A 14,841-nucleotide genomic window follows, 5' to 3' on the forward strand; every position below is an offset into this window, starting at 1 on the left:
GTCTTCATCCCTGACTGTCACAGGAACCTGGTCTTCATCCCTGACTGTCACAGGAACCTGGTCTTCATCCCTGACTGTCACAGGAACCTGGTCTTCATCCCCGACTGTCACAGGAACCTGGTCTTCATCCCTGACTGTCACAGGAACCTGGTCTTCATCCCTGACTGTCACAGGAACCTGGTCTTCATCCCTGACTGTCACAGGAACCTGGTCTTCATCCCTGACTGTCACAGGAACCTGGTCTTCATCCCTGACTGTCACAGGAATCTGGTCTTCATCCCTGACTGTCACAGGAACCAGGTCTTCATCCCTGACTGTCACAGGAACCTGGTCTTCATCCCTGACTGTCAAAGGAACCTGGTCTTCATTCCTGACTGTCACAGGAACCTGGTCTTCATCCCTGACTGTCACAGGAACCAGGTCTTCATCCCTGACTGTCACAGGAACCAGGTCTTCATCCCTGACTGTCACAGGAACCTGGTCTTCATCCCTGACTGTCACAGGAACCAGGTCTTCATCCCTGACTGTCACAGGAACCAGGTCTTCATCCCTGACTGTCACAGGAACCTGGTCTTCATCCCTGACTGTCACAGGAACCAGGTCTTCATCCCTGACTGTCACAGGAACCTGGTCTTCATCCCTGACTGTCACAGGAACCAGGTCTTCATCCCTGACTGTCACAGGAACCTGGTCTTCATCCCCGACTGTCACAGGAACCTGGTCTTCATCCCCGACTGTCACAGGAACCTGGTCTTCATCCCCGACTGTCACAGGAACCTGGTCTTCATTCCTGACTGTCACAGGAACCTGGTCTTCATCCCTGACTGTCACAGGAACCTGGTCTTCATCCCTGACTGTCACAGGAACCTGGTCTTCATCCCTGACTGTCACAGGAACCTGGTCTTCATCCCTGACTGTCACAGGAACCTGGTCTTCATCCCTGACTATCACAAGAACCTGCTCTTCATCCCTGACTGTCACAAGAACTTGTAAAACACAAGTGCAAAAGAGTGAAGCTGTCTTTTACACATACCTTTAAACAGTGCCATGTGATCGCTGAGATCCAGTGGGGGTTTGAGCTAGTTTCCAGGCATGCTAACCCTAGGGTTACCTCTGCCCACGTGTAAACAGTCACGTATTGAAAAAGTGACTAGAGTTTGCATAAACTTTATACCGTAACACAGAAACTGTTAGCGAGTGTTATAAATGTTATAACTGCGATATAACCAAACGGTAGAACATGCATGTATTAAAACGTGACTCCTTAAGAATAAAATAAATATTTTATAACATTACTTTCACCGTCAGATCCATACCCACAAACTGAAACTCGTCGCCTTTTTTTAATTTGTTTTTATTTTAACAACGTAGTGAATTTACTTTCTACTTTCGGTTCGCTGGTATAATTAACACAAACTACAAATCCCAAACGTCCTTCACCTGGTTTCATTCCGACAGTATTTATTTTATGTTGTCATGACAATTTAAAAAAGTTACTTTACGGGCAGTTAGCAAGCGGGATCAGCTTTATACAGCTTTTATTTTCTCTATTTTAGGGTCGTTATAAATATGTACCAAATAAAATAAGTGACGCCGCCGTTTATAATAATAATAATAATAATAATAATAATAATAATAATAACAATAATAATAATAATAATAATAATAATAATAATAATAATAATAAAGTGAAGAGTTTACAATCTCTCAGAAATAAATAAATAAATAAAAATTAATTGTGTAAACAGTGACATCTGCTTTTTTTGTTTTTCATAAACTATATTTATTGATTTATTTGTATTAAAAATTGTGGCCGGCGTTTAGGGACGTTGACTGTAGTGGAACCTATAATTCCCGAGCGTGTTTCCTACCCGAGCCGTGTGTGTGTGCGCACTGCGGACTGGTTCGCGTTGTGTTGATAGGAGACTGAAGTCTGAGTGAGGTGAGCAACTGTCGTGTTATCAAAATACAACTAATTACTTAATTACTTATAATTTAATGCAGTTATTTGACTGCTGTACCTTTCTTCACAATGCTGTTTAAACGTGTGTGGTTTCTTTGTAGTTTAATGAAATTACAGTACTAGCATTAAAGAACGACATAGCGTTAGTCGAAATACAAAGATTAATTATTTTAATTAAGTTGTTGTTGTAAAAAGATATGTAAATAAAATAAGTCGGTCTGAGACTAAGCAATTTGTTAGGTACGTTTGACAGGCAACTGGTTATTTCAAGCAACACGACTAGATCATTTAGAGACGGTCCATTCAACGTTTCCAATATGTGTCTCGATATTGATAGTCATGTCAGTCAGGCACTTTGCTATTATTATTATTATTATTATTATTATTATTATTATTATTATTATTATTATTATTATTAATGTTATTGTTGTTGTTATTTTTTAAGTTCTTAACCCGAGGGAACACGAAGCCACTTTGTAACTTGGTTTCAGGCCACACCAGGGGAGATTTGGGATTTGAAACAGCAACGTTGCTTCAAACTAGGTTTCTAGGAAGCAGGTTTTAAGCCCTTGTTGTTGAAAAGTGTCTTAGTGTTCCCTCAGCTTCAGTTTGAATGGGTATCCGCTCCCTGTGGCTGCTTTGAAACGGGCTCTCCCCGGTCTCTGCTTTGTGAAGGTGAATACAGTTCCTGAAGGCTGTGAGGATGTCAGAATCGGGTCACAGTCAGCCCGGGATGTACGTACCGGGTCGCAGGCGGAGGAGGAGGCGAGAGAGAGATCCGGGGCTTCCTGGGCAGAACCTCTCGGGCCCGGGGAGAGAGCGGCGGGTGAGTGCAATACAGTTTGTTGCAGTTTTAAAATGATTTTTTTTTTTCAAAATAAAATATTTGAATATATATAAGAAATATACAAACACACACACAACCCATGCATGATCGTCCCAGAAAATATTTGTAACAAAATAAATGATCCAGTATTGGGAATAAGATTCTCATTGCATAGCAGTTTGACCTAGTCCAGGTTTTACTATGAATTTAACAAGACGCACCTGAGCTTGTTACCTCTACACTGTGACTAATTAAACATGCAATAAATCCTGGAATGAGTGAAGCTGCTTCGCAGTAGGAGTCTGATTCCCATCCCTGGTCTAACAGTCTTGTTTTGTATTTTGGAAACAAACCCGTCCTGTATCAGATTCACAGGTGTGTTGCTCAGTAAAATGGTTGCCTCTCTTATTTCAATGCTGTTGCTGTGTTTTGATGACCAGGATGGGAGTGAGGAGTCGTTGGGTCCCACGCTGCAGAAGACGCCCATCATTCTCGCCAAGCCCCCGTCGGAGAGGGTAAGGCTGTCCTTTACAGAAGACCAGTCTGAAACGTATTGGATGTTTTATTCTTCTGATTGAACTATAAAATACAGGGATGGCATTATTATTATTATTATTATTATTATTATTATTATTATTATTATTTATTTCTTAGCAGACACCCTTATCCAGGGCGACTTACAATTGTTACACGATATCACATTATTTTTACATACAATTCCCCATTTATACAGTTGGGTTTTTTACTGAAGCAATCTAGGTAAAGTACCTTGCTCAAGGGTACAGCAGCAGTGTTCCCCCACCTGGGATTGAACCCACGACCCTCCGGTCAAGAGTCCAGAGCCCTGACCACTACTCCACACTGCTGCCCATTAAGACTCCTATTGCATTAAGGCTCCTATTGCACGGCAGTTTCACCTATTCCAGGTTTTACTACCAGCTTGATCAGCCCCCAGTGTGTATAGGTAACAAGCTCAGGTGTGTCTTATTATTAAACTCCTAGAGAAACCAGGACTGGATCACACTGCTGTGCAACAGGAGCCTCATTTCCATCCCTGCAGTATGACAGTGATCAGGTAGATAGACACAGACAGACAGATAGTGTCCTGTCCTTTCTTGCATCGATTGGTGCAGTTAAAGGCTACACAAGACAAGGGCATTTTCTTGGGATCTCAAACTCCAATGGCGGTCTCATTTCCACCCCTGCTGTTGTGTTCCAGTCTAAACCCAGCCAGGCTGGGGCTCCCAGCAGCAGCAGCAGCAGCAGCAGCGCCTCTGTGGAGAAGCCGATCGTTCTGATCAAGTCCCGGGAGGAGGGGAAGCCGGCCCTGCCCGTCGACGGGGCCGCCCAGGGCCCCGGCATCGCAGCCAAGGGGGAGAAGGAGGGCCAGCGCCCCACCCAGCCGGTCTACCAGATCCAGAATCGGGGCATGGCCTCGGCAGCGCCCGGTGGCTCTGTGGACCGTGAGTACGAGCAGGGGGGGCAGTAAGACCCTGTCACCCAGTCCAGGTTTCAATACCAGCCACACTGTGTTGAGGTAATAACAAGCCCAGGTGTTAAGGGTGCTTTAGTCTGTGTTGTGCCTGATTGTGCCCGCCCGCCTCTCACGATTGGCTGATTCCTGTGCACCCGCAGCTGTGATTGGCCAGGCGAAGCTCCTGCCCCCGGAGAAGATGAAGCACAGCATCAAGCTGGTGGACGAGCAGATGAACTGGTGCGACAGCGCCATGGAGGTGAGGCCGGGAGCAACTCAAATGTGTTCCAACACCCTGGTTGCTTCTGGAGTTTATCGGACTCCATGCTTGACAAAAGCAAGTCTGTGGATACAACTTCAAGAAAAATGCAATTGAACCACACCGGAGATTGTGAGGCAGCACACAGACACAATGCCAAAAAGGTGCCAAGCTGTTCTTGATGTCAAAGGTTGGCCGTACTAAATATTAGCGTTTTAAAAGGCGCGTTGAGACATCGCTGTGTTTTTTTAGTTTTGAATTAGTTTTTTATTGGCTGCAGAGCTCATGATATGACAAACCTTGAGGTGTTGAAATACATTATTCACGGATCTGTGTGTGTGTGTGTGTTGTTTGAGCTGCTGTTTGTTCTTGGCTGTCGTCCGCAGTATCTTTTGGACCAGACAGACATGCTGGTGGTGGGGGTGATAGGACTGCAGGGCACTGGGAAGTCCACGGTGATGTCACTGCTGTCAGCCAACACCCCCGAGGAGGACCAGCGGTGAGATGAAATGTAACGTCTGTGCAGGGATGGCAGTGAGACTCCCCTTGCTTCACCCAGTCCAGGTTTCACTACCAGCTTGATTAGCCAACCACCGTGTGTGTAGGTAACAAGCTCAGGTGTGTCTTTTTAAAGTTGTATTAAAACCAGGACTGGATCAAAGTGCTATGCAGCGGGAGTCCCGTCCCTGCCTGTGTCATGTTGTGATGTTGCAGGGGAGGGAATTGCGATTCTTATCAAGTGATCTCACCGTTCTAGGGAACATGTATAAAGTTCATCTATTTGCCTATAAAAATGAACGCACTAGATGTCTGGGGTCAGTCCGTTGATCTAAACGATCACTTACAGATGCCTCTTCAGTAATCTGCACCTTTTCCGTTTCCTGTGTTATTTTCTTTTTTTTCCTGATGCTGCGTTCCCCTGCAGGTCGTACGTGTTCCGGACCCAGAGCCAGGAGATTAAAGAGCGGGGAGGGAACCAGAGCAGCGGCATCGACTTCTTCATAACTCAGGAGAGGATCATATTCCTGGACACTCAGGTGAGAGAGAGAGAGTGAGAGACAGACACACGTACACATGATTATTGGGGCAACCGGTGCTGAATCGCTGGGAAGCGGGCGAGCGCTGATGGGCTGAACGTCCTCTTCTCGTCCGGAAGGGGTTCTCTTAAACTGAGAAGCTTTTGTGATTTTGAAGGAAAGCACGCTTGTTTAGTTTGCGCCCCTGTTTTGCACGTGTTGTAGAAGTTTTCAAAGTACTTCAATATGACCCAGAAGAGACTTCAATGAGGAGACGATGTAAAATAATCGGAGTTTTCTTTAATAAGTTTGCAAACTGGAGCGTTCAACAGAGTGACGCAGACTCTGTTAGCAATCGCAGAATCGCACACTTTGCTAACATTTGTTCATCATTATATAGCAGTTCTAATGATTGCATAAAACAGGAAATTATATAGTCAGTACATATAAGGCATGGCTATACAACAGAAAAGAGAGGCAATCACAACACAGCATTCTATAACAGAAACTATGTCCTTATTGGGACAGTCATGAGACAGTTTGCATAAAAAGCAGAATTGCACCCATATGGCGGTTTAAACTGGTTTGGACAAGTTATCTGTGGTTTCCAACAGAGTTGTTTATTTTACTGTGATAGGTCTGTCCGGATGGGGTGATTGATGGTGAGTCTGATTGGTTGTTGCTACCTTAACTGATGGGGGAAATGCTCCCCTCGTGAGTTCCAAAGAACAGCCAGTTCAACCTAACACACATACACTTTTTATACTTCTCATACATAAAGTTATTATTGTTCATATTTCATGTCTTGCTAGCCCTATCGGCTCAGGACAGGATTCTACTTAACGTTACATTCTACATTGTTACCCTAAACAGATTTGTTTATGTTAATGAGCAAGCCAAGCAATTGCAATGTTATAAAAATTCCATTACACACGACATCCCGTGTGAGCAAGATGAACCGGTGACCTTGAGCAAGCCAGAAGTGACTCTGCAGCTGATGCATAGTTCACGCACACACACAAACCCTAGTCTCTTTAAGTCGCCTTGGATACAGGCGTCTGCTAAATAAACACATAATAATAATGCCTCTCTGTGTCTCTTGCTCTCTCGCTCTCTCTCTCCCCCTCGCTCTCTCTCTCCCCCTCTCTCTCTCTCTCCCCCTCTCCCTCTCTCTCTCTCTCTCCCCCTCTCGCTCTCTCCCCCTCTCTCTCTCTCTCTCCCCCTCTCCCTCTCTCTCGCTCTCTCCCCCTCTCTCTCTCGCTCTCTCTCTCGCTCTCTCTCCCCCTCTCTCGCTCTCTCTCTCCCCCCTCTCTCGCTCTCTCTCTCGCTCTCTCTCGCTCCCCCCCCCCCTCTCTCTCTCACTCTCACAGCCCATCCTGAGTCCCTCCATATTGGACCACTTGATCAATAATGACCGCAAGCTGCCCCCAGAGTATAACCTGCCCCACACCTACGTGGAGATGCAGGTCAGTCCATACGTGCTTATCTGTGTCTATATGGAATAAGAGATGGGCTTCAGTGAGTGACAGGAAAACAATTCCACCCAGGGTTTCTGTGACATCATAAACCACGAGAGCGAAGGTGGAGTTTATAAACTGTCTCAGAAACCCGAGATGGAATTGTTTCCCTGTGACTCACTGAAGAGGCCCGTCTGTTGTTTTTTAAAATCCCTTGTGATGCTGATATTAAAGAAGACGAGGTTCAGCAGTACAGTTGGGTTGTTTTTTTTAAACGTCGTGTTTCAGCGCTGTACAGACGTTCTGTGTCGTTATGTGTCAGAGCTTCAGCTTTATTTGGATGATCGCCTTTACCTTGTTTTAATTTCCCGTTCCTCTCCAGTTTCTGAACCAGCTTGACATCATTTTTTTTAACGTATTCTCATTTTGATGATCATTAATGAACATTTCTGTGCTGTGGGTGTTGTCGAGTGATTGAAAACGAGACATTTTGTGTTTGAATTCAAAGCGATGGTCTCGAGGAGTCGAATGGGTCAAAGTTCAAGTATATTTTCCTCTAGAGGAATTACCACTCTTTGACGTCACTACTGTGGTATTAAGCCTTTTTTTTTCCTGAATGGCTCAGGATGCAAATATAGCCTTCATCCCTGTATGATATATACTGTGTACATACATACATACAGGAGAGCTAAGATTTCTTTGTGCTGAGAAATCTTTTATTTCTTCACTCTCTTTTTGTTAATCCAGGGTATGCAAATATTTCAAGATCAATGCTGCTAAACCTAAAGCCTTCATATATTTGAAACAGTAAAATGCCCGGGCTGGTCCTATTTCTTTTTTTAAATATTTAAACGGTCCTGCAGTTCAGTTTGAGTGTGGATCGTTTGCGTGTGCCTCTGTGTTCCTCCCTGAAACTGACCCTGCCTCCCCCAGTCCCTGCAGGTGGCTGCCTTCCTCTTCACTGTGTGTCACGTGGTGCTCGTGGTGCAGGACTGGTTCACGGACCTCAGCCTCTACAGGTAACCACAGCCTCTCTCTGTGTGTGTGTGTGTGTGTGTGTGTGTGTGTGTGTGTGTGTGTGTGTGTTTCCAGTCCTCAGTGCTCCTCGTGCATGTGCATGTGTGTGTGTTTGTGTGTGTGTGTGTGTGTGTGTTTCCAGTCCTCGATGCTCCTCGTGCATGTGTGTGTGTTTGTGCGTGCGTGGGTGTGTTTCCAGTCCTCACTCCTCCTCTTATCATGACTCCAGGTTCCTGCAGACAGCGGAGATGCTGAAGCCGTCGACCCCGTCCACCAGCCACGAGTCCAGCGGCTCCTCGGGGTCTGACGAGGGCAGCGAGTACTACCCACACATCGGTGAGAGCCGGGACCCAGCCGGGGGGAAACGAGGGGAGCGAGCGCGTGTCTCGCAGCACCCTTTACTATATATAATATATATATATATATATAAATATATGTATATGTGTGTATATAATACACAGTGCCCCTTCGATAGTTCAGTATTCAGTAACTCACTAATCTGATGAATTCACTGTCAGGCTGGCATGTTGACAGTAAATAGTAAAAAGCTTATATATATATTCTCCTGTTTTTAGATATAGCACATAGTCCATTCTTTCTTTCTCCTCTCTCTCTCTCTCTCTCTCTCTCTCTCTCTCTCTCTCTCTCTCTCTCTCTCTCTCTCTCTCTCTCTCTCTCTCTCTCTCTCTCTCTCTCTCTCTCTCTCTCTCTCTCTCTCTCTCTCTCTCTCTCTCTCTCTCTCTCTCTCTCTCTCTCTCTCTCTCAGTCTTCCTGCAGAACAAATCCAGAAGGGATGACTTCTGTCCTCGGACCCTGAAGAAGATGCACAGCGTGATTGACAAGCTCATGATGCACTCGCACCTCAAATACAAAGGTACCAGCGAACCTCTGAACACACTTCCAGCAGGACCTCGTTTGTTTTAAGTCTCATCCGAAGTATGGAGCACAAGGGGGTTCAGTGAGTTGCTCAGGGTCACACACACACACACACACACACACACACATGCACGCACGCACGCACACACTGTGAGTCAGTGGCTGAGCTGGGATTTGAACCTCCTGGTATCAAGCCCTTTTCTTTAACCACCAGAGCACCACCCTCTCTCTCTCGCTCTCTCGCTCTCGTTTGTTTCGTCCAGTCCCCCTGCATGTCTCTGACTCACCGTGCTCCGTTTCCCAGGGACTCTCTCCATGCTGGACTGCAACATCTTCCCCGGGCTGCCCAGAGACTACCTGGGGTCGGAGGTGAACCTGTTCCTGCTCCCGGTGATGGACAGCGAGGGGGACGAGGCCAGAGCAGGTGAGCAGTCGTTTGGATGAAGGGCTTTCTGAAGCTCAGGGAACACCAAGGCGCTTTAATCAGGTTTTTTCACAGCTGCAGCACAAAGTTGTGACTGTGCTCTGGGGATCAGAAGTTCTCGGCTGCGGGGGAGCGATGTCACGGTCTCCTCTTAGGATAGATTTGAGACCAGATCACTTCAGGCTGCTTCATAGATCTTGAAGTTTTATAAAAGCGGTGTGTGTGTTGTTTTTTTTTTTTTGCTGTGTTCCCTCAGGCTCCGGCGCGCCCCTCTTCTCCCTGCTGCCGGGGTACAGGGGGCACCCCAGCTTCACCTCCCTGGTGTCCAAGCTGAGGAGCCAGGTGCTGTCCATGTCCCGCTGTCAGCTCTCACACACCATCCTCACTGAGAAGAACTGGTGAGTACAGAGAGAGAGAGAGACACACACACACACACACACACACACCATCCTCACTGAGAGGAACTGGTGAGAACAGCAGCAATGAGAGAGACACACACACACACACACACACACACACACCATCCTCACTGAGAAGAACTGCAGCAATGACACTGCTGAGAGAGAGGGAGGGAGGGAGGGAGACACACACACTCCCAGATCTTACTGCACATCATAGTGGCCCATCCACAGCTACGACAAAAACTCCACACTAAGCTCTCTAGCAGTTTTACTTCTAAGTATATTTTAAGTATAACAGCCTCACTGTCATCCACAACGTGTGTGTGTGTGAGGGGATGGTGCTGCTGCATTGTGAACTCGGTTACGACACTAGCCTTGTTTGTGAAGCCCAATCAGTGGGATCCTTGAAGACCCGTCCTGACCGAGTCTCGCTCAGCTCCCAGGACCCGGTGCTCCACCGGCGGGGCCGAAACGGCCTCCTCCTGCTTTTGTAAATGTTCTCTCTGATTTGAAAACGCTCCCGTGTCCCGCAGGTTCCACTACGCTGCCCGTATCTGGGACGGGGTGAAGAAGTCGTCGGCTCTCTCGGAGTACAGCCGGCTGCTGTCGTAGGGTCCCGTCTCCATGGAGATGACGGCGAGGAAGAGGAGAGGGGGGAGGAGGAGATCTTCTTTGTGCTCCAGCTGCGGCTACGCTGTGCAGGGTTCAGAAACGCCTCTGTGTTTGGAGTCTGGGTGCTGAACCCTCCAGGACGATACTGGGGTGGGGTTGACGTGAGCTTCTCACTCCAGAGAGAGCTGCAGTCGGCTCGTTCTGCTGCCAGCGGACTTTGTTAGTCATCTTTGTTTGTGGAAGCTGTCGATTTTTCAAGTGGTTCTTGTTGTTAAAATGTTATGTACAGTATATGGGTGAAACACGAATTCTTTGTTGAAAATGCATTACAATTTACATGCAAGATGTTTCTGTGTCAAAGCGCTGTGTTGTGTGAATCAGTTTAGAAAAATCACTTTGTTGTAAATGATTGACAGGAGTACCAGGGTTGTTACGACAACAAGTCTTTTAATGACAGGGATGAAAAACAACCGATTTTACAGTAAAGTGAAAGAAACAGCTTTCCTGGAAACGCTGAGGACCAGAACAGCCGAAGCATTTCACCCCCAGCACACAACAGGCAGGTGTGTCGAGATCTCGAAACACATTCATTACAGAACAGTTCAGCTCGTTATTTTAAGAAGCACCACCACCACCACCTTCATTTGAAATAGCTACACAACAGCAGTCAGGCGCGTCCCTTGTGATGGAGGAGGAGCTCCTTCTCCAGTCTCTTCCAGTGCAGCTCGAAAGAAAACCAGGGATCCCAAGCCACAGTCCTATCTTCAACAAATACCAAAGAAATATCCCTGAATCGTATCCTGCAGAACACAATGAACAGTACTGCAGAATATATAACCTTAACCCTATTTGTGTGTGTGTGTGTGTGTGTGTGTGTGTGTGTGTGTGTGTATATCTATATAAAGTAGTCTTGGTTTGTTTTGCATGTGAAATCAAGCCACTGTAACTGAAAATTGACAAGTTAGCGATTGTCTGATTTTCAATTGCTGTCTTTTTTAATAGGCCACACATGCGTTCAATTTAAAATGGGAAGAGAAAAGGGAACACGTAGCCGCACGTGGTAAAACGCAGGAGGCTTTTTTAGAAGACGCCTGATTAAAGAACAGAGAGTCTCTGACCTCTTCACACGCACGAGGGCCTGAGGTGTGAGAATTGCATGCGGATGGATGAAGGCTGCTAATGACTCATCTTGGTGTTCTAGTAAATGCACACTGCTCTGTGTGTGTGTGTCTGTGTGTGTGTGTGTGTAATAGATACACAGTGTATGGAAAATTACAGAAAATGCAACAGTGTCAACAAAACATTAAAAGACTAGATTTACTGAGGGGGAAAAAATATATATTCAAACTGACACATTTACATTAGGTTAAAAAATTATTATTATTTATTTCTTAGCAGACGCCCTTATCCAGGGCGACTTACAATTGTTACAAGATATCACTTTTTTTTTTTTTTTTTTTTTTACACATTATTTTTACATACAATTACCCATTTATACAGTTGGGTTTTTTACTGGAGCAATCTAGGTAAAGTACCTTGCTCAAGGGTACAGCAGCAGTGTCCCCCACCTGGGATTGAACCCACGACCCTCCGGTCTGGAGTCCAGAGCCCTAACCACTACTCCACACTGCTACCACTACTCCACACTGATGCAACATTTTGACTGGATTTGTTTAACAATGTGCAGTTACCGGATTCCCTTCATCAGACCTCCGTTTCAAACGCCTTTTTCAGCACGTTGCAGGAATCCTCCGCTAGCTCCTCCAAGCAGCTCTTCAGCATGTAATAGGTGGTTCCGAACGAGATCCCTCCCGCTGCTATAGATCCAAAGATGGGGATGGTGCTGACCCAGTACTCCACCACCATCAGCCCTCCTCCTGCTGCCTTCATCAGCAGCTTGAGGACCACGTCGCTCGATATCTCCTTTGCCAGCGGGGATTTGATCACAGACTTCAGGTCTTCCACTGGTTTATCCACCCTCTGGGCCAGGCTCTGAAGGGATTCATCATCCAGGCTGAAAGTGTTGTAGTAAAGCGTCAGCTCTCTAACCAAGATAGCGACGTCACAAACTACCGAGAGACCGGGGATGGGCACGACGGCGACCCCGCACGAAAGGGCAGCTAGTTTCCAGATCCTGGCTCGCAGCTCCTCCTGCTTCCGCTTTGAAACTTGCAGGGAGATGTTGGGCAGGGAGAGCAGCAGGATGTGCCTCTTGTGTTTGGGGAGCTCCTTCTCCAGGGTCTCCTCCAGCCTGTCGAAGTCGTAGAGTTTCAGGTCGAAGCTGGAGATCAGAAAGACCCGCGGGTCCTTCACCCCGTGGTCCTCCAGGCCCTGGACGCAGTTTTGTCTGATCTGGTCCAGAGTCTTCTCCTCGCTGTAGCCTCTCTTTCTGCTCTCCGCCCTGAGGTTTTCATCGATCTTGGAGCGGACGAAGTAGAACTTCTTCTTCATCTCCTGGATCTGCATGGCGAGCGTCACGTTGTTGGATCGGAAGCGCTCGGACGCGATGATGATGAAGAAATCATAGCGCTTGAAGTTCACCTGCTCCAGGTACTCATCTGCTTTGAAGTTCGGAGTTCCGATCCCTGGAAGATCCCAGATCGTGACGTTGGGAAACTTGGGGTGAGGGTACTCAGTGGGCTCCGCGGTGGTCTCCACCACCCCCGTCGGGGCTGCCCCCTCGTCCTCCTCCTTCAGTCCTCTGAAGGCGTTGACGAAGGTGGACTTGCCCGCTCCTGACTCCCCGGTGATGGCGATGTTGAGCTCCACGCTGTCTAGCGACTCCAGGTAAACCTGGATGCGTTCTGCAGCCCCTGCTAAACCCCCAGCTTCCATCGCTTCCCGTATGTCATTCACTTCATCCTCACCAATCTCCTCGTAACCGTATTCTGGCATGGTTAATCTGAAATAAAACGTAGTACGAAAATATTATAGGCTATACAGTTAAAAAAAAAAAAAAAGGTTTTCTTCCACATAAACATCCCGCTAATCCCAAACCCAGGTAATCCAAGCTGAACGAGCCACGCTGTTGTTCTAGTGGAATGCAGGCTGATGTCAATCTGTAGAATCCAAACTTCAATATCAGAATTCTATAACCAGTGGCTAAAGCATTTACAACACTAAGAAATGTAAAACCTGGACTGGCTCTCAAACTGCGCTGCAGTGGCATTATTATTATTATTATTATTATTATTATTATTATTATTATTATTATTATTATTATTATTATTGTTGTTGTTATTAACAGGATGATTAGTTCGGTTTTGCCAGTCTACTGTATATATATTTCGATGATGCTGAGTGCAGTTCCCTTGTCACTCGCAAGGTGGCAGCATTAACAATCTAGTCCAGTCTGCGCTCCTCCTCGGTACGAATTACTTTCACAATCATTGAGAACACTATGTAACACAATTTTTGTTCCTGGGTAGTAAGTGTTATTTCTAATTGCTTATGCCTCCAAAGTATAGAAAATGGCTATTATTCCCCACAAACTTTGCTTTTGTGACCAGAGCAGTGATATTTTGAAATGTACCTATTTCCAATGAGAAAACGGGCGAATTTGTGTCTTTTCGTTCACATAAAGTCAGAAAAAAACAACATATGAATCCAAATTAACATGTATTTATACTAAAGTAATACAAAAATGACTACAAAAGATTTAGAAGTGAATAGTTTTTGAGATTTATGATTATACTGTAAATCGCTTTACAAATGTAGTCTCCCATCATGTTCTCATAAGCAATTAGGAAATAACATTTACTACCCAGGAACAAAAATTGTGTTACATAGTGCAATCAGAGACTGAGAATCAGAGCTCCACGTTTACAGTATTACAAAAAAAAGGTTTTTTTAATCATATATTTTTTTCTTCCCAGCGTCATTTTCAAATATGAAATAAAATAACTAGAACTAAATACACTTTTTTTTAATTTTTTTTTTTTTTAAAGTACAATTCTTGTTTGATTAAGGAACGCAAACCACTGAAGAGCAAAACACTTTTACCTTGAGCTTGACGAGTCTTGGTTCACAATGCAGGCAAACGGTTTGTAAAAGTTGAAAAGGAGAAGAAAAACCTACAGCAGCCCTGTCTGCAAACCCTGTGATGCGTGAGACGTGAAGCGCTTCCTCCCTTCCTAACAGCTCTGACCCTGCTGCTGGTTTCAGTGCGCTGTGACTCCCGGCTACACCTCTAGAGCTTCAGTGAACGGAAGCTGCTTTGCTTAACCCCTTCAGCGCTGCAGGCAAGTGAACTGATTCCTCTGTGTGGTGTTTTCATAAACCTTTCCCTCGGCATAAGAACCCAGAGCTATTTCATGAGTTATACCTGGGGTCCACTTGGTCTGCACCAGCAGGGACTTGATTCAAGTCTTTTCAATTTGAATTGGAGTTGACAGAGTTAACCCTGAACCAATACTGCTGGTAAGCACAGCACAGAAGTGTCAATGGACTTTGAACGCAGGGTAACAGACACTCCTTTATACAGAGGGGAGGGGGGGAGGGGGGGGGGGGGGGTTAC

The 14,841-nt window shown here is 46.0% G+C and overlaps 2 protein-coding genes across 5 annotated transcripts; one reads left to right on the forward strand and one right to left on the reverse strand.

The window, feature by feature from the left end:
- Positions 1-1,841: 1,841 nt before the first annotated feature.
- Positions 1,842-10,672, forward strand: LOC117434064 (nonsense-mediated mRNA decay factor SMG9). Its single transcript, XM_059020076.1, has 14 exons — positions 1,842-1,942; positions 2,639-2,789; positions 3,230-3,304; positions 4,009-4,252; positions 4,425-4,522; positions 4,909-5,021; positions 5,448-5,559; positions 6,909-7,004; positions 7,929-8,014; positions 8,242-8,348; positions 8,779-8,886; positions 9,193-9,312; positions 9,569-9,710; positions 10,247-10,672. The coding sequence occupies exons 2-14, from the start codon at positions 2,667-2,669 to the stop codon at positions 10,323-10,325; spliced, it is 1,503 nt and encodes a 500-aa protein (XP_058876059.1). The 5' UTR covers positions 1,842-1,942; positions 2,639-2,666; the 3' UTR covers positions 10,326-10,672.
- An 80-nt stretch (positions 10,673-10,752) lies between these two features.
- LOC117434073 (interferon-inducible GTPase 5-like) lies at positions 10,753-14,756 on the reverse strand. Of its 4 annotated transcripts, none has more exons than XM_034056628.3 (3): positions 14,328-14,756; positions 12,017-13,227; positions 10,753-11,087 (listed from the first exon to the last, which is right to left on the reverse strand). In XM_034056628.3, exon 2 carries the CDS (start codon positions 13,218-13,220, stop codon positions 12,030-12,032), a length of 1,191 nt encoding a protein of 396 aa, XP_033912519.3. In that variant the 5' UTR covers positions 13,221-13,227; positions 14,328-14,756; the 3' UTR covers positions 10,753-11,087; positions 12,017-12,029. The 4 variants fall into 4 exon arrangements, with proteins under 4 accessions (XP_033912519.3, XP_034773017.2, XP_058876061.1 ...); XM_034917126.2 differs by having other exon boundaries at positions 10,753-11,125; XM_059020078.1 differs by having other exon boundaries at positions 10,753-13,227; positions 14,650-14,756.
- Between the last annotated feature and the right edge of the window lie 85 nt (positions 14,757-14,841).

Source organism: Acipenser ruthenus, unplaced genomic scaffold (assembly GCF_902713425.1).
Source record: "Acipenser ruthenus unplaced genomic scaffold, fAciRut3.2 maternal haplotype, whole genome shotgun sequence".
NCBI lineage: Eukaryota > Metazoa > Chordata > Actinopteri > Acipenseriformes > Acipenseridae > Acipenser > Acipenser ruthenus.